This window comes from Mustela putorius, unplaced genomic scaffold (assembly GCF_011764305.1).
Source record: "Mustela putorius furo isolate JIRA1106 unplaced genomic scaffold, ASM1176430v1.1 tig00003845_pilon_pilon_pilon, whole genome shotgun sequence".
Taxonomy (NCBI): domain Eukaryota; kingdom Metazoa; phylum Chordata; class Mammalia; order Carnivora; family Mustelidae; genus Mustela; species Mustela putorius.
This window is the reverse complement of record NW_025421998.1, coordinates 12108281-12131022: the sequence shown is the minus strand read 5'-3', so window position 1 is coordinate 12131022 and position 22742 is coordinate 12108281. Positions and strand designations below refer to the sequence as shown.

Below are 22742 nucleotides of genomic sequence, written 5' to 3'. Positions count from 1 at the left end.
CAACCCTTGAACACTGAGTCCTCGCCTGGGTTAACAAAATGAAGGCGGCCGTGACCTTACCTTCCATTCGGGTCCTTTTGGTCGCGTTGACCAGGAAGAGGTCCCAGGAGTAAGACAGGGTGTGCCCCTCACCACACTCGTCACACTCGGCTCTAAGAGAAAGCTCCTCGTTCCAGTTAACAAACACGTCCTTAAAGCTGACCCAGGAGATGTGGACGAACCTGTGCCATGCGAACCCGATTGGGGATTTTAGGGAGAACACTGGACAGTTCAGCGGCCTCGCTCGTTTGTGCTAAGGGCGGGTCGGTGCCAGGGCTGGCGTGTCTGAGCACTGCGGGGCGGCCGAGCCCGCACCCAGCTCCCCCTGCTCCCCCCGGCACCACCTCATGACATGGGCCGGGTCCCAGGACGCACACGCACCGAGCCTAGAGAGGGTGTGTGAATCCTCCAGGTCACACAAAGCTCAGGGCAGAGCCTGGATGGCCCCCTGGCCCCACAGCCCCCTGACCCCAGCCCCACCTGCACTGTCCACGGAAGGGAGGTCCCCCAAGTGTTCAACACCTCGGGGCTCCCTCTGACCAACCTAAGCCTCACCTGGACATCCCCCAATGGCCAGGTATGTTCTTCATGTCCCGCAGCCTCACCGCCCCCTGTGGTCTGGCCCCCCCCACCCCACATGGGCAACCCCGCTGGCTCCCTCAGTCCCGTGGCCCCACAGCCAGGCTTTCTCACTGACTGGCATGTGCAGTTCCTTAGGGCGTTATGTGGTACCCTGGGATGGCCACCAAGGCCTGATTCACAGGACCTTTTGAGAGACTCAGCCGCCATCAGCAGGTCACTATGGGAGAGAGCCCCCCAAGGGCACATGGGGGGCCAGCATCTCCCACATGAAGGTGGCATGCCCACACATGTCTCGGACTGTGGCCGCCACATGTGGCTCCCAGTGCAGGAACCCTGGGTGGAGGGAACCCAGCACGTGGGGCCACGCAGGTTCCTCGAGGGGCCTCAGTGGGCCTGTCCCTCTGTGTGTGTGCATCTCCATGTGTGAACGTGTCTCCCTGCGGGGTGTGTGTGAGCCTGGTGGGTGGGGACGGGGTGGACTCAGGACAGAAGAGGCCCATCTGGCCCCCGGCCCCTCAGGACGTGGTCCGCAGCGGCCCAGATTGTGCCTGACCATACTGACCGACGCCCACCCCATACCTTTGCACGATGAAGGAGTATTTTTAAATAAAATCTTTATCTTGTGAGCAGCAGAATTACATAGTATGTTGTGTTTTTAGAATAAAAGCTTATTCTAATTAATACTAATTAATTGAGATTAATTAACCTAATTCATATCTAAAAATCTATTAAATATAATTATCTAAATTACGACCCAAGGTTTGTAGCCCTGTACTGACATTCCTTCACTTTCTTTTTTTAATATGTATATATTTTTTTTACAGTAAGTTGCACACCCAGCATGGGGCTTGACTGCATGGCCCTGAGATCAGAAGTCACGCTGTATCAACCAAGCCAGCCTGGAACCTTGATTCCTGCACTTTTATGTTGGGAGCTTTCAGAAAGCACAGGAGACCTGGGTCTGGCTGGACGTGGAGAGGCACCTGCGCCCACCTGCTGAGATGCATTTTTCACCGCCTCAACCCTGAACCCCAAGGGTGGGGGTGGTCTCCACCAGAGGCATCTATCTGACCTCAGTGCCACAGCTTGCGTCCTCTCCTTTGTGTTGGTCCTGGCCAGCCACAGCTAATTTTCTTCTTCCTCCAGGAAGCCTGCCAGAACCCACTCTTTCTCCACACTTTTAACCCCGAGCTGTTTTTACACAACAAGGCAAAGGTAACTGCCCAGACCACTTGCAGGGTTCGTGTATGGGAGCAGCTCTGCGTGCCCCAGTCCTCCAGGCATCCTACTTGTCCCCTTGGGGGCGCATGGAACAGGTGCGGCTCATGCCAGCCTGTGTCCAGTGCAGGGCTCAGCGAGTCCCTCACTCAGGTGCTGGCCTGGCCTCCCTGTTGCAGGTCTGCTTTGTGGCTGGAGCACGACCTTGCTCCCTGCGCTGCCCCACGTCACCACTGGCCCAGCCCCACGATGCCTGGAAGGCACTGCGCAGAGGCCCCGAGATGCTTAGCCTCTGTCCAGTCTCAGCCCCAAGCCCGACAACAGACCCCTGTCTTGGGACAGCTGTCGGGACAGGCTCTGCCCCTGTGCCACCGGAGCGCGGGCTCTGCTGCCTTCCCTGGCCAGCCCCGTTCCTCCTCAGCAGGCTCGGCTGGCTCCTACACCTGTCGGGCAGGGCACGGAAGGGCACGGCCCCTGGACCTGTCCTTCAGGGAACCAGGGGCAGGCGGTACCTGAGCACCAAGTCGGGGCGAGGAGACAGGAACACCTGCGCCTCTGAAGAATTCCGGCCGGCGCTGGACACCGTCAGCGTCACGACAAACTGATCATAGCTGTCGCTGAGAGAGTCCGCAGGGAAGGCAAGGGAGGGAGCCCCGGCATCCAGGCTGTGTGGCGAGGAGGTGGCGAAGCAGGAGTGCCCGGGGCTGCTGGCCATGGTGCATTTCCAGTGATAGCTGCGGGAGAAGGCACCATGGGGCTGAACGCACCTGCCCCAGCAGTCAGGTGACCAGCCCGGCTACTAACGGGGCTTTCCTGGGGCCCCAGGGGAGCAGGCGGGCCGGGGGATGTCTCCCTTCTCTCTGACGGAGGTGGGATGGGCGGTTCCAACGCTGGAGCAGGGCTGCCAAGGTCAGGGGCCAGGCCGCGCCTCACCCAGCTCATGGGCTTGGGGCCCTGCTCTGGCCCCACGCATGCTACTTCCCACCCCCTCTGGCACCTCTGCAGCCCCCAAGAAGTGCACAGCCTCTGACCCTGGGAAGGCCAAGGCTTCGGGGCCTGCCCGTCCCAGAGCAGGAGGACAGGCCAGGAGATGAGTACCAGGCATCTCCCCTATGCCGTGCTCTGCCTTGTGACAGTCGCTCAACAGTCAGGAAGCCAGCCCCAACCCCGGCCAGGACAGGTCCTCTGGGGGACACATGGAGATAAGCAGCCCCACCGGGAGGTGCGTAAGGAGGAGGTACAGGCTCCCCACACAGCACCCCGAAGTCCACACCACAGCTCACCCCTCCGAGTTCACTTCCCAATCTGCACTGTGAGTGACCTGGACCTAGGCACCGGTTCTAAGCCTCCCTGTTTCCAGAGTCTATAGGAGCTTTTTTGGCACCGGTCCAGCTCAGGCCCTTTGGGGAGCAAACCTCCTCCTGGGCTGGGTGGAAACTGTCCCCCCTCCCCGGGAGCGGACTCTGCCCATCTCCACAGACACACGCTGGGCTCCTGCTGCGGGCACCACACGGGGCTCTCGGGGAGGGTCCACAAGGCCAGGGCACAGGGGCAGCGTGTGTGTTGTTCAGAGCACGTGCGTGTGACCCACAAGTCCAGCAGGCCGCCTCTCGCCTCCACCAACAGCCATGCTCGGGACTCAGCAGCTGTCCACTCTCACTATTCAGAAATACCCGCGGACGACCCACTCTGCGCCGGGCACAGGGACATGCCAAGGCACGGCCCTGCCCACTGGTGTGAACATGCCAGCAGGGATGAAGGACTGTGGGATGTCATGGGAATGGGGGCTCTGGAAGAAGACACCACAGAGTCAGCATGGGACGGTCATCACCGCGGGGTCATCGGAAGCCTCCCCGGGCGTGTGATGTCCGAGCGCAGATGGAAGGGGGGCGGGCGGTGACGGGGCTCTCACAGACTCCGTCCACCTGCTCTGTGAAGACTGGCCTGAATGCTGGGAAGGACCCCTCCGTCAGCAGAGACGGGAGGCCACCCGGGGACCAGGCTGGAGACGGCGGGACACCCAGCCTGGAGGCCAAGAGCAGTGCGGACGCAGGATGCTTGCTGGAGGCGACTGTCACACGGATCGGGTCCCATCAGGAAATCAGGTGAGGCCACCAGGGAGGGCATGTGGATGGGGAGGGGGACCAAGCCCTGAGCGGGGGACCTCCAGCAGCGTGGGAAGAGGGGCACGCGGAGCTCAAGTCCCCCCTTCGTCAGAGCAAGAACGTCAGTCACAGAGAAACGTGTTTGCCAAGGACTGAGGGGTCCCGCTACGATGTGGAGACCCAACGCCCTGTGTGACGGAGTGATGACAGGGGCCTTGGGAGGGTTTAGGTCGAGGAGATGGAGCCTCCGGGAAGGGACAGATCGCGTGCCTATGGCGGAGCCCCCGGCACCCCCTCCCCACCCACCCTGTGAGGACGCCGCGAGAAGAACCAGCTAGGAACCAGGAGGCAGGTGGTCCCAGACACCGAACGGCTGGCCCTCCCTCCGCCTGCCGGCCTCCAGTCCACAGGAAGCCGCGTCCGCTGCCTGTGAGCTGCGCAGTGCACGCACTGACACACGGCAGCCTCACTTCTCAAACACCGATGTCCAGCGCTACTCCTGTCTGAGTGACAGCCGTCCCCCCGTCTCCCGTATGTTCGGCTCCCGGGGGAGATGTGAGTCGGGCTCCCGCGTGCTCACCTGAGGACGGCCCCCGGGTGGTCTGGGTCGTAGGACTGGGAGCCCGTGAGGACGACGGGGAACGAGGGGGCTCTGGAGAGGAACAGGTGCGTGCCCTCGGAGATGACGCTGACGGGGGCCCGGGCTCGCACCTCCACCGCCACGCTGTAGCTGCTGTGCACCACGCTGCCTACCACCCGGACCTGGAACGCGGTGACAAGGGGGTGTCACCCAGGGGACTTGGCAGGAGGCGTGCTGGGGCCAGACACCCTCTGATGCTGCAAGGAGACTGGGGCACCTGGTCGGCTCCACTAGTGGAGCGTGCGACTCTTAATCTCGAGGTCGTGAGTTCCAGCCCCACCTTGGGTGTAGAGATGACTTCGAAGCAAATAAGTAAGTTCAAAAACAAGAGAACGCTGGAAGGAAACTGTGAATGTAAGCGTGCCGCCAGCTCCGACAGTGCCTCACCAAGACGCTCCATTATTCTGATACCCACCAGTCACCTGTGTCAGAGACCGCCTACTGTGTGCCAGTGCAGCCAAGGTGGCTGGGGCAGGGGCGGGCAGGGACATGTACTCACGTCTGGGGGCACACAGAGCTGCGACTCCCCAGGTACACCTTTGATGACATGGTCCTGGTCATCAGCACACGGGCCAGCTGCCAAGCCTGCTCCGCCGTCAGGAAGCTTGTCCTCGGTCTTGGATGGCATTAGCTGGCCTTCTGTAAGCTACATTTCTGGGGCACCTGGCTGGCTCAGGCGGCGGAGCAGCTGACTCTTGATTTCGGCTCAGGTCATGATCTCAGGATCGTGAGATCGAGCCCCGTAGGGCTGCACACGGTGGGACGTCTGCTTCAGACTCTCCCTCTGCCCCTCCCCCTGTTCCTACTCTCTCTCAAAAAAAATCTCAAAAAAAAAAAAAAAATCTACATTTCTAGCCCTCGTGCAACAGTCTTGAAGCAACGTAAATGAACTGTAAGACAATGATTCTGAAACTCGGGAATACTGGAACATTTTGTAAACCTGCCATTCAAAGTCTCTTTGAGAATGTGACACAATCTGGAACAACAGCGTCACACTTGCTGCTCTTTTCGTGGGTCTGGGCCCGGTTCTTTGTGACTTCCTTCAGAAAGGCACCCGAGGTTCCCTGCTTGTGGCTTTCCCACGTGGGGCCCCAACAGCCATCGACCAAATGTGTGATCCCACGCCCACCTACACCTCCCTCTCTGCTCAGCCCCTCCTGCCGCTGGAGGAACCATCAGGAATGTCCAAAGACGGGGACGTGCGGGGCGCTGCTGGTCAGCATGGCAGTGACAGCAGGAGGTCTGCACATCGGAGGGTATGACCCACCGAGGCAACGTGAAGACAAGCTCAGACATCGGCAGAAGCACCTCAACAGGGCAGGTACCATGACCTGAAGGAAGACGCGTCCGAGCCACTCGTGGGCAATGACAGGCTCGCGACCAAGCGTGCCAACATGGAGCCGCCGCACCTGGCAGCTTGGATCCCAGCCTCCACTCTTTCCACACAGACAGGACAAGTGCTGCAACCCCACTGTCCAGAGCCTGGGGGAAAGGAGCTCTCGCCACCGGACACACAGGCTACCGGCACATGGTCTCACCGATCGCGTCCATGCCCACATTCGCACACCTTACCCAGCTGCACTCACTTGCTCAGAACCAGTGGATCGAAGGGAAACCCCATGGGCTGTCCTGTCCCTTTCTCTTTTTGCCAGGTCACATGGCACTAGTGACCTTACGCAGTATGAACCAGACCCCGCAGGAATAGCCATTTCTAACAAAACCGACAACACCATCTGGGGTCTGCTAAGTTTGGGGCCAGACCAGACAGGTGGCCTCTCAGCAAGGCTGGACAGACGCCTGCCTCAGACACACTCCACCACCCCATTCGTGCCCAGCTGGGACACTGGCAGTTAGGCTGGTAACACGGTCCAGTGGACCTCACAGGATCTGCTCTGGCCCTGTCAGTCCAGCTGAAATCTACCCTTCCAGGAGTCACTTCCCAGGTTCCTCAGCGACAAGGAGAGCTCAGGGGCAGTCACGGAAACGGGACACCTACTCGCCGCTGCCCAAGTGACATTGGACATGAAGATGTTAAGCTGTGTTAAACTAAAAAACAACGCAGACCATTATGGGAACAAGTGTTATTTGTTTGTTTGTTTGTTTAAACTATAACTAATAAAACGTTTCCACTATTTTAAAATTTAAGGAAAACTAGTGACACAGATCCTTATGATGCTTAATACAGACGGACCAAACCTCGCCTCCTTGTCTGGCTCCTTCCCCTGCCCCAGCCCCAAAACACAAGGGCTGCCTGCCCTCCCTTCTCCCTCACTGCTCCCGGCCTGCGCTCGGAGACCCAGCACACTGCCCCCCTCCTCCACATCCACTGCCCTCCCTCCAACATTGCCATCACGGCCCCCTGAGACCCGATCGCTCCATCTCTGCCTTCCCCTGGTCATCAGAGAACCTCCTACTCATGTGTTCAGCCCTGTGTCCCCCCACCCACCCCCACAAACCCTGTGTGCTTCTAGGGGACCGTCCTGGCCTCTGCCATTCTGGAACCCTCTCCTGACCTGGCGCGCTGCAGGGCTCATAGCCACCCCTCCCTGGGAGGTGGTGAGCTCCCCGGGGAACTCTGAGACAGCAGGAAAACGCAGGCTGGTCTCTACCTGCAAACAGACTCTGCTCCATGAAGCCAACTCTTCTAGAAAGGACCATGACATATTTTCACCATTTTTCCAGCCAAAATACACCAAGTGCCAGCAGCAGCCCGGTCCGCAGGGTGTCCTCCTGGACTCTGTGGTCTGACTAACATGCCCTCCCGTTCCAGGCTGGACGCTCTGTGACGACACAGACACTCCCTGATATTTCGGGACTACCTCAGCGACATCGTCAAAGCACATGCTCAGGAAGCTTCTGCTGAAAGAACGAGATTTTCACGATGACTTTCCTGCGTTTGGACACGCAACTTGCTCTCTGAGAGGTGCTAAGCATTTCTCGGCAGCCCAGCCCACGTGTTGTGACGACCGTCATTATCTCAGGTACAACAGGTTGGAGGGACAGGGCTGAGCTCCTGCTCCGGGGCTGATGGGACAAATGTCTTCGGACCACCTACCCTGGCAAGAGCAGTGTAGTTGCCGGGCGCCAGGAAGTAGCTGGGGACAGTGACTGTCTGCCTGTGCGTGCTGATGGTGGGGGGCAGGGCCACCGGCCACCCCTGGGAGTTCCAGAAGGTCCAGGTGTAGGAGAGGCCTTGGGAGATGTCACAGAGGATTGCAGACTCAAATGTCACGGCCAGGGTCAGAGGCTGAGACCGCCACACCTGCAGGTTAGAGAGAAAGGTCTCGAAATGTCCGTTATGCTTGATGCCACAGAGAAGCATCTGGTGGCTCCGCAGGTTAAGTGCCTGACTCTTGATTTCCGCTTGGGTCACGATCACAGGGCTGTGAGATCGAGCCCCACATCAGGCTCCACTCTCAGCAGGGGCCCTTCTTGGGATTCTCTCTCCCCCCCCCGCCCCTCCCCTGCTCATGTTCTCTCTCTTTAAAATAAATACGTCTTTTTAAAAAACCATTTTATTTATTTTTTTTTCAAGATTGTATTTATTTATTTGACATAGAGAGACACAGCGAGAGAGGGAACAAGCACAAAAGCTTCCTTGCAGGACAGTTTAATGAAAATCTCCCACAACAAAGGGAAAAGGGTAAATGTCTAGAAGGAGTTGGGAAATGAGATTTTAAAACCGGTATTCCTTAACACTAGAAGTGGACCCTGGCCTTCCTTAAGTGTGTCCAGGGACACAGTGGGGCTCTCTTGCTGCATTCCGAATGATTTCCTCCTTCCCTTACACTTCCAGAAAATGTGTACAAGAAAAAATTTTATAAAGGAAAAATGGACTCATCAGTGTTGGTTCCTTTGTTTCAAGAATGAAAAACACTTGAGTCCTTCTCTTTAGAACAGAACCCCGGGTCACATCACCAGGAACAGTCTGGACCACATGCCGTGGGCGACACCCCTGGACCATGTCTAACCAGGGACAGGTCACATCCGGTGCCTCAACCTGAGAGCAGAGTCACGATTTAAATGCAGTCTGTCTCTCCTGCTTCCTGGCCATCCCGTCTCCATGGTAGGGTCCCTCTGACGTTCTGTTCATCCCCCCGACCCGGAAAGCCCACTGTCCGTGCACACACACAGGTGTGTGCTGGCCTAATGGGGGCTCGGGTCCTGCTTGTAAGGGGCCGTCCCCATCCTGCAGGAGCCATGTGGCAGGAATGATCCAGACCTTGCCCTGGGGGCTCTTCTGTGGGTCCCCCGATCCCCGCCACCTCTTCCCTGGTGGGAGGTACCTGACTCTGGACCCTGGTCTGAGGCCCAGCATGCAGTCTGGAAATGCAGCCAAGTCACAGCTTGGATTTCCATGTGTCACAGACACTTCTGCCCTGACATGGGAAATCTGCTCTAACTCAGAGGAACAAAAGAAGTAAAATGCCACCGTCCTTCTCCTAACCCACAGTGGGTGTGCCCTCCCTCTCCTAACCCACAGTGCATGCTTGGGAAGGGACCAATCGTGTCTTTTTGGCTGTTGACTTCACAGGAATCCAAACATTCCTTTCTCCTGAAAATGCTTGAGTGCTTGGCACAAGCTGTTTCTTTTTTTTAAAAGAAAATTCATTTATTTGAGAGACAGAGAGCAGGAGAGAGAGAGCACAAGCAGGGGAGCGGCAGGCAGAGAGAGAAGCAGGCTCCGGCTGAGCAGAGTCCAATGCGGGGCTCGATCCCAGGACCCCGGGACCATGACCTGAGCGGGAAGCAGAGGGCTAACCACTGAGCCGCCCAGGCTTGCACAAGCGATTTCTAAACAGCCCCTCAAAGCAGGCCAAACCGAACACCAGAGCGATGAAGGCCAATAAGGCCCCTTAAAGGCCAGGACGAGGCCCTCCCCCCGCTATCCCCCCAACCTTGCCAGGGCCCTCAGAAGCCCCAAGAGGCGCCCCCCTGGCGTCTGTTCCCCAAAATCCCGCTGTTCCCAGGCCCAGTCTACCTGCACCTTCCCGGGCCCCATGTTCCGCACGGGGGGTGGCTGGCAGGGCTCCCGCACAATGAACAGATGCTTTCGCAGGGAGGCGGCGCTGACGTCATTAAAGGCAAGGGCCTGGACAGTGAACTCTCCTTCCCTGCAAGGGCCACAGCACACAGGAATGCAAACACCCAGCCCACCAGGCGTCTGCCTCTCCCGCCCCCTTCGTAACAGCCTCCACCACGTCACTGTGGGACCCGACCGCCAGACAGCCCACCCGTGAGCACAGAGGGCGTCTGCTCATGAGGCTGGTCCACAGGGGCCATCTGCTGCCTAGTTAACACACCAGCTGTCCGCCCAGTGCAGGGCAAGCCAGACGCCCAGCTCCCAGACTGATGTGACCTGCTGACGGAGAAATAGTTGTTCTGTGGGGACAGATCCCGGTGGCCATGGCCTGGCCCATCTGTGCCCCATGGCGTGACCCTCCATGTGATGGGCACCCTGGCCCCTCACCCGGAAAGTGGGCATGATCTTCCCGCTCTGCTCCCTGAGCCACAGAGTGCCACCTGCTGTCATGGTGTGTCCCTAAGGAGGGTGGGTCCTGCTGACCCCAGTGTAGGCTGTGGGGTCCCCCTCAGGGTCCAGGTGGTTGGGGACCCCTGGGACACTCCAAAGATGAGGCAGGGGTGTGAAGCAGTGCATGTCCATCCCGGAGCCACAGAGCACATCCCCAGGTCTGGGGCCCAGGTGTGCCCCTGGGGGAGCCTGCCCAGGCGCCCCCGATCAACTCCTTCCTCCCGTGAACACCCACCTCCCACGGAGGAGGTGCACAGGGAGAGCTCGCATTGGGCCGTTCGGGCATGTCCTTGTGGGTGGCGAGGCCACGGGGGCTCTCGAGGAAGTCCCACACTCAGGGAGGTTGGCCGTCTTTCCCTGCTGCTGCCGGCCACACAGGCCTCGCTTCTGGGCCCTTCTGCATCTGTCACTACTTCATTACGGCAGCGTAAACAGTGCCATGCCAGCCGGAGGCCCAGCTTCGCCCAGAGGTCTGCACAGCCTGGGCAATCCAGGGTAGGGCTCACCCCCCGCTGAACAGCAGCAGCCCGGAGGCTCAGGCTCAGACCTGGCCTGCCTGCCCTTCACCATTCCCCTAACCTTGACAGTGGAAATCCTACGGTTTGTCTTGGTGGTTTCCTGTGGACACGCCCGCCTCCCCCAGGCAGGCCCAGCAGTGCTTGGATCTCCATAATGCTTCCTTCCAGGTAAACAGCAGGTGCTCAGTAAATGCCAAATGAAAGGACACAGCCCAGGCTCTTCAGCAGACAGTGAGCCCCTGGCAGTCCTTCTGGCACCTTCTACCTCTATCTGCGCCCCCACCCCTCATCTCACGGCTCTGTCCCTGCCTCCTGGTGTTCATAGTGACTGTTTTCCTGCCTGCCGGCCCCAGGCCCCGGACCGTGAGCTCCTGGACAGCAGGCTTATCTGACTCTCCTTGGTATCTGCCAACTGCACGTACTGCCAGGTCGGCTGTGGAGAACGAGGGGCTCACGCCTCACAAAGGCCCTTCCAGCCGCCACCACAGAGCTGTGCCTGTGACGGAGCCACTCACCTGCTATAGGTGTGACTGGCTAAATGGTCCCCCGGGCCCACGATGCCATCCCCAAAGTCCCAGAGGAAAGTGACGTCGGTGCCGAAGTTGAGCCTGAACTCAAATGTCACACTGGTGTTCAGCAGAGCTGAGGAGGGGGACGCGAGCCGATTGACAACAATTCTCCTCTGCGTCCTGATGCGGTGGGGCTCCGAGGCCACGCTGCCCAGCCCGTTGGTGGCCCACACCGTCACGTTGTACCTGCGGGAAGACCGCCAAGGGGGCAGGAAGGGCAGGTGGGGGACAAGAACGGGTCAGAGGTAGAGAGCAGCCTCGAGAAAGGTGGGGGGAGGGGCGCCTGGGTGGCCCAGTGGGTTAAGCTCTGCCTTCGGCTCAGGTCATGATCTCAGGGTCCTGGGATCTAGTCCCGAGTCAGGCTCTCTGCTCAGCAGGGAGCCTGCTTCCCCCCTCTCTCTGCCTGCCTCTCTGCCTACTTGTGATCTCTGTCAAATAAATAAATAAAACCTTAAAAAAAAAAAAAAGAAAGAAAGAAAGGTTGGGGGAGGGGGCATTTTCATCTGCAGGCACCCCAGCCCCCACGGTTCCCCACTCACTGGGAGAGGTAGTGGGACAGTGGGACCACCCCTCATCTTCGTGTCAGTCATGTGCAGAGGGGCAGGAGCAGCACTGGGACCGGGGCTTGGATGGGGACTGACTTAGGTGGAGAAGGTGGGATCTGATCCCGGAACCGCTGGTTCCAAAGCCGCACGCCCACCCCTAGCTTAGGCGGGAGGGACTTCGTCATCCTTTAGCCTTCCCCGTGTGCCCCTCCTGTCCGCAGCGGCGTCCGAAATCATGGCAGCGGCAGTGGGGGAGTCTGTGGGCGAGCTGCAGGCAAGCTTCCTGCGGCCGCCTGCTGTGATGCCTGCACACTCACCACTGAGGGATGCTGAGTCTTTTCTTAATGCTTCTGGACGTTGTCCTCACGGCTGGACCTTCTCCAAATGACCACATGAACTCCAGGGGGGTCGTTTCCTCGGTAACAGCCAGAAAAGTGATGTGGGTGTCGGTGGCAAACACGGTTCCGTTTGTGTAGACAGAGACGGCTGTGAGAGTGGGGGAGGGAGAGAAGAGTCGGTGCCGAGGTCGGGGCCCTGCAGGGACGCCAGCTCCCTCACACCCTCACCTCCCACACAGGGCGCCAGGAGGGACGGTCCCCATCCCACATGGAGGGCTGCAGTGGGAACACACTGGGCGACTCTGGCCCCAGATCAAAGGCCAGTGAAACCGTAGCTCATAAAGTGAAAGCGACCACCTGCAAGCTCTCCCCAAAGAGCACGGGTCGGGACCGGGGCAGGGGGAGGCTTCTACCCACCCCACAGCTTCAGGCCGAAGCCTTGACACGTGTGGTTTCTAGACAGCACTAGAACGAACCGCAGGGGAGCGCAGAGCTGGCTCGAGGGCCAAAGCGACTCTCAGCAGAGCTCAGCAGAGCACCAGGTGACCTCCGGGACCCTACCCAGCCAGACTCGGAGGGAGGACATACGCTGCATGTGATACCGGACGGTCATGCGGCCCCACGCCCGGCAGCCCCCCGCTGGGCTCTGAGATGTGAAGGTCACGTTGCTCGAGGGACCGGCTGGAAATCGATGCGAGACAACGGAGCCTGAACAGACGACAAAACACAACGAACACGAGTGAGGGCCGAAAGGGCCATGCCTCCGTCTCACGTGGTGGATGACCAGGATTTTCCATCGTTTACTCTCCGCCTCTGAGTTCCGGTGATGTTCAAGTTCTGACGAGGGAGCCTGGAGGTCGGACAGGCCCATGGGCCATGGGCCTTGTCCGGAACGTCTCTCACAACACTGTTCGGTGTTTGCTGCTCCTGAGAACGGCTGTGCTCGGGGCGGGCGTGTTCATCCGTTGCTGGACGGCCTTGTGTTGAAGGATCTCCCCGATGGGCTCACTAAGGGCTGTCTTACTGCACAAGGCCCTCAACGGGGCCCTGGGTGAGCCTCAGGCTGGTGACCCCATGGATACGCAATGCAAAGTGCCGCACATATAGGACAGGAGCACACGTGTGTGTGTGCATGTGTGTGTGCACGTGGGCGTGTGTGCGTGGGCGTACGCGGGGGACAGGCACCACACGGCCCGCTGGGTCCCAGAGGACTGGCGTGTCTGGGGGGGGTTCAGAACAGCCTGCGTGTCTGCATGAGGAAAGGAGGGGTCTTTCCCTTCAAGCACTGCTGCCCAGTGTCGTTTTTCCCTGCACAGGGAGAAAGGCTCATTTGTAACAATAGTCACGCGGAGTGCTGTCCCGTTCACCCGAGCTTTAGAATTCTGAAGAATTGACACTGTGGCTGACAGAGACACCCTCCACGGCAGCAGCTGCGGCTCCGCAGGCAGGAACGCGGCACTGGCCACAGAACGAAACACATGTGAGAGTGGGGGAGGGAGAGAAGCGTCGGCGCGTATTTGCGCGGGACACGGCATGCCACGCGCACCTGTGCCCTCCGATTCCAGCTCCTGACACAGGATCACCAGGGACAGGATGCCCACCCACCCCCTGCCAGCTCTAATTTCTTGGGTGGAGAGGCTCCCGCGAGGCCAACTGCATGGAAGCCGGACGGTCAGTGTGGGGAACAAGGTTCAAAGACCTTCATGTGAGCAGGTGCCTCGGGACACGTGCCCCACTGGCTTCCCCTCCTCCTGCTTCTGGGAAACATAACCCGTTGCCCCAGCCACTCAGGCCGAGCACTCTGCGGCCGTCTTCAATGGGCTCCCGTGTCTGCCCACGACTCTTCCCTCCATGTGATGCTGACATGTGCCTGATGCCCCGCTCCCGCCCTGCTGAACCCCCAGGTTCCTCGTCTACCACACTGAGCGGATGTGGGGCCCCTCGCTGGTGACTGGGGGCTGATGGGAGCAGAGCACGAGCAGATGGCCTGACCCCTGTGAGCGCTCATCCATCCCCAGCTCCTGTGTTTCTGACACCAACCTCGATGCCTTTCCTAGACCGTCAACCCTGAGACCAGGACCTGGGGACTTCATCCGCACATGCCCCTCAGAGCACAGCGCCGTGCCAATGAGGCAGGGGAAAGGATGAATGCGTGTCTGTGCAGACAGTCAGCTGGACCCGGATGGTACTGCACCAGCCCAGGCGGGTCTGGGCGCTCGACTCCACGTGTGTCTCTTACCTTCCTGACCCATGCCAGGGCTGGCAAAGAGGAGAAGTTCGTCCTTGTGGATGCTGCTGGAATTCATGAACACGGACACGGCCGCAGGGCCGACCTCCACAAAGTAAGGCCCCAGCTCCTTTTCAGTTCCACAGAACTCGTAGATAAATGCCCGGAGCACATGGACTCCTCCTGGGAAGAGAAGAGGCACGTGATAGTTACTAAGAGCACGTGCAACCCTGAACGTCCGTGCAAGGGTGATGAGGGGTGCATCCTCTGGGGATGGACCCAGCATGGGTGGCCTTCTCTTGCCGCAGGGGCCACCTCGTAGGCAGGGAAGCTGTGCGGGGCACATCACATGCAACAGGGCTTGGTGTGTGCTTTCATGCTCGGCGCCATGAATGTCTTAGTCATTTGTTAACCAAGGATGCTGCGTTCTCATGCCGCCCTGGGTCCTGGGAACAACACACTGGAACGTATCCACAAGGAAGCAAACAGACATCGTCACTCTGCAGCAAGGCAAGAGAAGGCAAGAGCTGTGACGATCACAGACACACACGCACACACACATGCACACACCGGTCTTCTAGGAAGTGAGGGGTGGGGTGCAGCCGGCTGGCGGGAGGGAAACAGACCAGAGAGCACGACAGGAGGGACCTGGAGGCAAAGCGAGAAGGATAAGCCAGATGAAAGGAGCAGAAAGGATTCGAGAAGCAAAGGGACTTAGCACGTGTCTGGCCAGAGTGCCATAAAGAAAGCTGAAATGCCAGCACAGAAATGACTTAAAGACATAATTTAAAAAAAAAAAATCTTTCCTGGGGATGTCTGGTGGGCTCAAAGCATCTGCCTTTGGCTCAGATCATGATCCCAGGTTCCTGGGATCAAGTTCCTCATGGGGCTCCCTGCTCAGCGAGAATCTGTTTCTCCCTCTCTCTCTGCCATTCCCCCCACTCATGTCCTTTTTCTCAAATAAATAAAAATCTTTTTAAAAAAATCCTTCCCAAAACAAAGGAAATGAAGCATGCCGACACCCTGGAAAGGCACACCGCGCAGCACACCGAGTTGATGTGGGACAGCCGGCGCCGAGACGCGTTCCCGCACAGGGACCTCACATCTAAACAATGACTTTGAGCCAGACAAAGCCATCAAGTCATCTCCAAGGAGGAAAAAGGAAGCTGACCGTAGAGCCCCACAGCACAGAAGTGTGGATGGTCCCGCGGACGGCTCCCCGCGGCCCCGAGGACGAGGACCCAGCCCCTGCACTTCTGAGTCCCTGTCTGTGGCCGGAGAACATGCACTTGATCCTGACATCAGATACAGATGATGTCAGTTCAAGGACCCCACTCAGGCCAGATAAGGGCAGAGAAACCCCTCCGTTCCTCAAGAAAAGAACGTGTGACCAGGACGGAAGAGGCAGCAAGCTGTCATTCACATGTAACAAGTCTGAGTATGGAAGAAGTGGGACTAGTATTCCATGAGTCTTCCTGACAAGCCTATTCTGAACAATGCGTCTGATCCGGGCCGCTGTGCCAACGTACGGAGGTCTCTCAACACTCAATGAATAGGCAAGCAGACAGCCTGATCAGAAACTGGACGGGGGCGTTCTGGACGGAGGCACGGCACCCAAGATGGTGAGACAGGGACCAGCACATACAAGATGCTCCGCATCCCGCGTCAAGGCCGAGTACATGGGAACCACACCACTCAGGGACAGCCCCGATCGCCCCCGACGACACCCACCGTTGGCCAACATGTGGGGCCCAGGAGCGCTCGCTCACCGCTGGTGGGGATGTGAGACTGCCCATGCAGGGCGCCTGGCCGACTCCGTCAGAGGAGTGGGCGACTCCAGATGTCAAGGTCGCGAGTCCCCGACCCATGCCGGACATAGATAAATAAATACATAAACTTAAAAAATATGGTGCAGCTGCTTTGAGGGACAGTAGGGTGGTTTCTTTAAAACTAGATACAGCCTTACTCTAGGATCCAGCAATCACGAGAGCGTGGGACAGAGAGGTGCTGGGCTATCTGCTGAGACAGAGAGGGACTGAGGGGGAGGACCCCCCAAATCCTGCCTCAGGCCAGGTCCCCCTCCTCCTCACATGCTCTCACACTCACATATAACACTCGCACACACGCACATGTGTTTCTGGCAGGGGTATGATCAGGAGGACCAGACAGAGGGGGAGTGCAGGTGCTCAGGACATGAAGAGGTGAGGGGCCAACACGCCCGCTCTGATGAGGGACACGGGGCTAGGACACCCGACAACCTGCCAGCTGTGATCGCTTCATTTCTAACACTGACCACGTTTTAAGCCACAAAGACAACCTTGGCATGTTTTTTAAGCAAAATGGGAGAAAATATCTGCTCATCATGATGGGCTGGAACTTTGAATTAATATTGAAGCCAGAACACGAGAAAGGCCATGCGACAGGTGGTGATTTTACTTAAATAATAAATAATAATGCAAGCATCCAACTATAAATGGAAACCCAGACAAAAGCATTGTTTAAAAGCAGGAAGAAGTCAGTAAAGATAAAAGTAGAAATTAATAAACTTAGAAGAGGAAATGTAGTCAATTTCCAAATTCCAAGACTGGTTCCTTTAAAAAAAAAAAAGATTTATTTATTAATTTGAGAGAGAAAAAGAGCAAGAGTGGGGAAGGGCAGAGGGAGAGGGAGAAGCAGACTCCCTGCTGAACAGGGAACTCAATGCACTTGGCCCCAGGACCCTGGGATCATGACCTGAGCCAAAGGCAGGCACTTAACTGACTAAGCCACCCAGGCACCCCTGAGTATCCAACTTCATTTCAGCTCAGGTCATGGTTTCAGGGCCCTGGGATTGAGCCCCATATTGGGCTCCATATATCACACCGTGTCTGATTCAGGTTCTCCCTCTCCCTTTGCCCTTCCCTGCTCTTGGGCTCCCTTTCTTTCTCTGTGTCTAAATAAAACATTTTTTAAAAATTAAAAATTTTAAAAATTTAAAAACCCTTGATAGGAACCCTCTTACAAAGTTGGTAGGAATGCAGACTGGTGCGACCACTCTGGAAAACAGTATGTTGATCCCTCCAAAAGTTACAAATAGAGCTACCCTACGACCCAGCAATTGCACTAGGAGGCATTTACCCAAAGGATACAAAATTACAGATTCAAGGGACACATGCAGCCTGATGTTTACAGCAGAATTGTCACCCACAGCAAAACTGTGGAAGCAGCCCAAATGTCCATCAAATGAGGCATGGATAAAGAAGATTGGTATGTGTATACACACATATATACAACCAAATATTACTCAGCTATCAAAAAGAATGACCTCTTGCCATTTGCAATGAGGTAGATAGAAAGTATTATGCTGAGCAAAATAAGTCCGTCAGAAAAAGACAAACACCATGCGATTTCACTCGTATGTGGAACTTAAGAAACAAAACAAAAAGCAAAGGGGCAGAAAGGGACAAAGCAAGAAACAGACTCTTCGCTGCAGGGAACACGCTGCTGGTCACCAGAAGAGAGGTGGGGTGGGGGGAAGCGGGTGACGGGGATGATGGAGCGCACCTGCCATGATGGAAGGCAATGTTGACTCCGTGTTGCACACCTGAGACTAACACCACACTCTATGCGACCTAACTGGGGTTTAAAATTTTTTAAAAAATCCTGAAAAAGGAGGAAAGATGAGAAGCTCCTCAACATTCAGGAAGTTCTACCGGCCCCAAATCTGGTACCAAGCTTAACAGGCGACACCAAAAGCATCTCGAAACAAAGATGCCACTGTCCTCTGTCCTCGGCCACCTTGTTTTGGAAGCAGCAGCCACGCTGAGTGAGTGAGACGAGGACGGGACAGGTGTCAGCTTGGAGGATCGGGGATGGTGTGTCTCCATCTGTACATACTGTTCACGTGACCGGCCAACACTAAGGAGTGAGCTTCACAGTAACTACACACACTGTGGTCATTCAGAGCGACAGAGGGGACAGAATTCAATAGCGAACACGAGCGACTCTTGAACATCCCAATGACAACCCACTGGAAGAGAAAATGAAAGAAAAGATCCACATATCCCAGCACAGAAAATAAAATCTCTCCCGAGAATTGTGTACTTTTTCTGCGAAGACACTTTTAAATGCTCCTAAAGACACAAGGAAGACTTGGGCAGAGAAAGGTATTTTCACGAGGGGGGAGCTTCTTGAACATAAACAGTCTGCGGAAATCAACTCATGAATTTAACATTATGTGGACAAAAAGGCCAATAAGTTGTTTTCATGCGAGCCACTGGGAGTCTAAAGTCCACGTGGAAAAACGGACAAGTAAAAATAACCAGAGTAATTTTAGAAAAGACGAGTAACAGAGGGGAGCTCAGCTGCACGGACAGCAGAACCCAACCCACAAGCAGGGGTGAGGAGGGCGGGCTGGGGGGCGAGACTGGTGCTCTCCCGATCCCCAAGAGCAGAGCCAGCAGCACCTGGGTGTGGCCATTCAGATAAAAAGAAAGCAGAGCCAGCCCCCTCAGACTTGTAGCCGGAACGCACAGTCCAATGTACTAAATATTCAACTGCGCAGACATCTCAGAGACGAGCACTGTGCCTGAGGGGTGAACTCATGGCCCCCAGCTCCCTATAAGGTAGGGGTTGGAACTTCAAGAATATACCATACTCAAAAAATAATAATAATAAATAAACAGAAAGCAAACGGTGACATGGTGCTGGTGAGCAGGACAAGGTCGGAATTCTGCCCCCCGCCTCCACCCCCCAACACCAGCTCTGGGGACTCGGTCCTTGTCCACGCAGATTGGTTCTAGTGCCAAGATGTCTGGAGAAAGACAGCTTTTGTGACTTTGCCTAAATGCAAAGTGTTTGACATCTTAGTGCAAAAGATTAAGTGTGCAATGTTGTGTGTGTGCACGTGCACGTGTGCGAGTGTGTGCGCGAGTGTGTGCGTGTATGTGTGTGTGTGTGAGTGTGTGTGTACCTGAAGGACCGTATCCGCAGTCCACACCAAAGCTCAGAGCTTTCCCCGTGGAGGGGTCACATGGCTCGCTAGGTGTGTGACCACATGACTAACCCCTGACCTTCTGGCTTCCCCGTGCTCCTCCAAATGTGTGGAGTGATGGTGGGACTCAATGAGGAAATGTATATGGGGGAGGCACAGTGTGGGCACCTGAGCCTTTGTTATCAGAACACGGCAGGCACAGGTGGAGTGGGGAGGAGTGGGGTCTCCTTTCGGCCCTGGTGTGGCCAGTGCTACCTCCAGGGTCTCGCCGTACCTGTACTCCCTGCCTGGGTTCAGATCCTGACACCAAGTACCCTACCTTTTCCAAATTGGTGGTAGGCAGTGACCACCATTCCCCCAGACACATTGCAGACCGTCACTTGAACCCCAGAGCCGTCTCCGAAATCCACTCTCAGATGCAGAGCTGCTTGGGAAGCCACCTGCACCCCGAACCCCAAACAGGGCGGCGCCCGAGCATCCGTGTCTGGGAAGCCACAGACAGCGGGGTCCACCGCATCAGCAGGAACGTGCATGGAGACGGCTCCAGGGTGACATTGAGCAGGGGGACAGAGCTGCTTGGGACGAGGCCAGCATGCTGAGCCATTGTGGCCGAGGGAGCTGTGGGGAGAGAGAAGGACAGCTTCAGAGAACACAGTGGTCTGAGCAGAAGGGATGGAGACCGAGTGGAATCTGATGGCGGGGCTGACTGTCCCAGTTCCCAAAGTGGGGTCCCAGGACCAGTGGCACCAGCATCACCAGGCACTGGTGAGACATGCCAGGTACATGGAGTCAGAAGCCAGGATGGCAGGGGACACGGGGACACTGAGGGCAGCTACAATCTGAGAGCCCCGCTCTGGCGGCATTAATCCCAGCTGCAATGCAAATCCTCTCCCTTGGCGCTGAAGTAAGGGCCATACAGGCCATGCTCCCTGAAGGTCACAACCTCTGATGTTTCTGTGAAAAACACCCAACATGGGCTGGGCACCTGCCTTTCCGCCCGTGGCCCGTCATGCTGTGATGCGCTGCGTGTACACTGGGAATGCGCCATTATTCACAGCTCCAGTCCGGATGCGTGAGGCCCGGTCTGAATTACAGAGCCCGCCCTGTAACGTGGGCTCTCTGGGAAAACAGTGGCTGGCTGTGTGGCCCAGGGCACTGGGGCTGCAACCACCACTGGGTGACCAGGGGGACAGTGACGTCGCCAGCTCCCTGGGCGTGGCTCCAGAATCGGGGTCTAGAGCGGACACTGGCCCCCCTGCCGCCCGCACCCTACCTTCCGGGTAAGGTGGGAGAAGGTGCGGTCGGAGTGCTGGAATGCGGGCACGCAGCTACCCAGATGGGGACCCCCATCACAACAGTGGCCGCCGTGACATCGGTCCCTGGAAGCCGCTCTGGGGCCATGTCCTCTGCAGAGCGCCACTGTCCTGAGGGGCAGGAGGGGGTCTGTGCGCTCAGGCGGCAGGAGCCCTCTGTGGGACAGGTGCACTGGAATTCAAGAGGTGAGTGAGCGAGGGGGCGTGCCAGGGCCGAGGCTGGCAGCCTCGCTGCCTTCTGCACCGTCAGGAAGCTGGAGAATAAGGGTCCCCGTGCGGCTGCGGGCTCCCTCATCTGGGGGTTAGTGCAGGGTTGCCCATGCGTTGCAGATGGGTTCCGGAGAGGGTTTGCACCTGCCAGCGCAGTGGCCAAGAGCACACTGCTGGCAACCACCAGGACCCCAGGGAGCTGCTCTTACCCCAAGTTCACACTGCTCCCTGCTAGCTACCACGAATGAGCTCCTCTACAGGGTCAGCTATGATCAAAGGGGGCAGCTGAGCGGTGACGCTCTTGCAGACATGGAAACTGCAGTGCACACTTTCCTTTAGTGAGGATCCAGCTCAGGTTACCCTTTCAGACTGGCTGAACCATGTCCGAAGGACTAGCAGCCGGAAACACAGCTCGCCCCCAAGCCCCAGGGCCACTGACCTACCAGCAGCTTCCCGGAGATGTTCCACCGCAGCGGGCAGACACCCACCTGGAGAAGCCAACAGAAGTCACCGCTCACGTTCCCAGCTGCAGACATCCTTCGGCAACAGGGGCCCGGGCCACTGCTGCCCTGGAAGCTCACAATTGTCACAGAAGGTCCCTGGGAGTTTCTGGATATGAAGGAAAAAGGCAGAGACAGGAAGGCTGGCCGTGCTTCACTCACTCACATGGCCCGTGTGGCCTGCATCTGCTCGTCAGCGGTCCGGGTGACAGCGGGGTGCCTGCAGGTAGAGCTGACCCCGCCAGGGCTGTGCCAGAGTTCCGGGGATGACTGTCATGGAGCAGGAGTGTATTTAAAGCCATTCACTAACGTCTGTCCCCAGCTGGGACCCTGCTTCCGATGGCTCCCCCAAAGGGCGGGTCACTGTCCTAACAGGCTCCGCGGTCTGGAGGAGGCAGCCCGGGCTTGGGTCACAGGTAGCTGACCCCCGAGGCAGAGCCAGGCCTCGGCGGGATTCACCTGTGACTCGGGGCTGCAGCTGAATGCCTGGTGGCTCCCGGGCAGGGCGGCTACTTACCGAGTCTGGTGCCCTCCACGGTTCTAGGAAGGCGGTGCAAGGGGCATGACCACAGCCAGCAAGGATGAGGACCTCTTAGAGGGTCCATTTCGTGTCCCATGCTACAGGACCCCGTTTACCTCAACCCAGGGGCCCTACAGGAGGGATGTGCTGAGGCCACTCAGGCCAGGGCTCTCAGACAGGGACGCCGTTCCCCTGCTCTGCTACAGGGCTGGATCCTTGTCCTCGGGCCGGTGAAGATGAGCCGCTCTGGCCCAGGCTGTCCTAACGTGCTAGGCAGGAAGCATCTGGGCTCAGGACACCCGGCTTCCAACCATGGTCATGCGGCAAGGGGCACAGACTTCAGATCGGAGCACAAACGCCACAGATCCCATGAGCCCCCTTGCTGCCCTGCCAGCTGCCAGGGCCACACCTCCCTAGGGTCTGCCCCAGGCCCTCCCTGTCTGCACGGGGTCACCTGTTCTCTCCATGCAGGAGCTCTCCCACTGGCCATGCCAGCCGTCCTCCCACAACACAGTCCTAGTGCGCTCGTCCTGGCTGCCTGCTCCCTGCCCGTCGTTCCCTTAGGTTCCTTTAGCTGTTAATGCAGCGATGTTCCTTCAAACCCCGCAGGTGCCCTCTGAGCTCACACAGCCTCCCGAGGACAGACAGGTCCTGCTCTGCTCACACCTGTTTCCAGAGCTTTCCTGGAGCAAGGCCTCTGGACCCCCACCCTGCTGGGGGCTTCTACTAGCACCCTGGGGACACCGGCCACTCCTGAGAGGGTCTTCAAGAGCATCAGGGCTGCTTCTGTTTACCTGCACCCAGTTCTCCTTCATCTGGACCCCAGAAGGAAGAGGCCCAGAGGACACAGAAGGGCGCCTGTGTCACCGGAACAGAGTGGCTTGACCCAGCAGCGCTGCCAGCAGAGGTGGCT

The 22742-nt window shown here is 57.7% G+C and overlaps 1 protein-coding gene across 1 annotated transcript in view; it reads right to left on the bottom strand.

The window, feature by feature from the left end:
* Window positions 1-20857, bottom strand: part of PKD1L1 (polycystin 1 like 1, transient receptor potential channel interacting) — a 79064-nt gene extending 58207 nt beyond the window's left edge. The window contains exons 1-11 of the mRNA XM_045089508.1: window positions 20560-20857; window positions 19606-19904; window positions 14327-14710; window positions 12676-12795; window positions 12067-12235; window positions 11151-11390; window positions 9566-9698; window positions 7640-7846; window positions 4525-4706; window positions 2352-2573; window positions 61-221 (exon numbers count right to left, since the gene is read on the bottom strand). Of these exons, the coding sequence (XP_044945443.1) occupies window positions 61-221; window positions 2352-2573; window positions 4525-4706; window positions 7640-7846; window positions 9566-9698; window positions 11151-11390; window positions 12067-12235; window positions 12676-12795; window positions 14327-14710; window positions 19606-19904; window positions 20560-20687 (2245 nt within the window). The 5' untranslated portion in view covers window positions 20688-20857. The remainder of the gene's footprint in view (window positions 1-60; window positions 222-2351; window positions 2574-4524; window positions 4707-7639; window positions 7847-9565; window positions 9699-11150; window positions 11391-12066; window positions 12236-12675; window positions 12796-14326; window positions 14711-19605; window positions 19905-20559) is intronic.
* Window positions 20858-22742: the final 1885 nt, after the last annotated feature.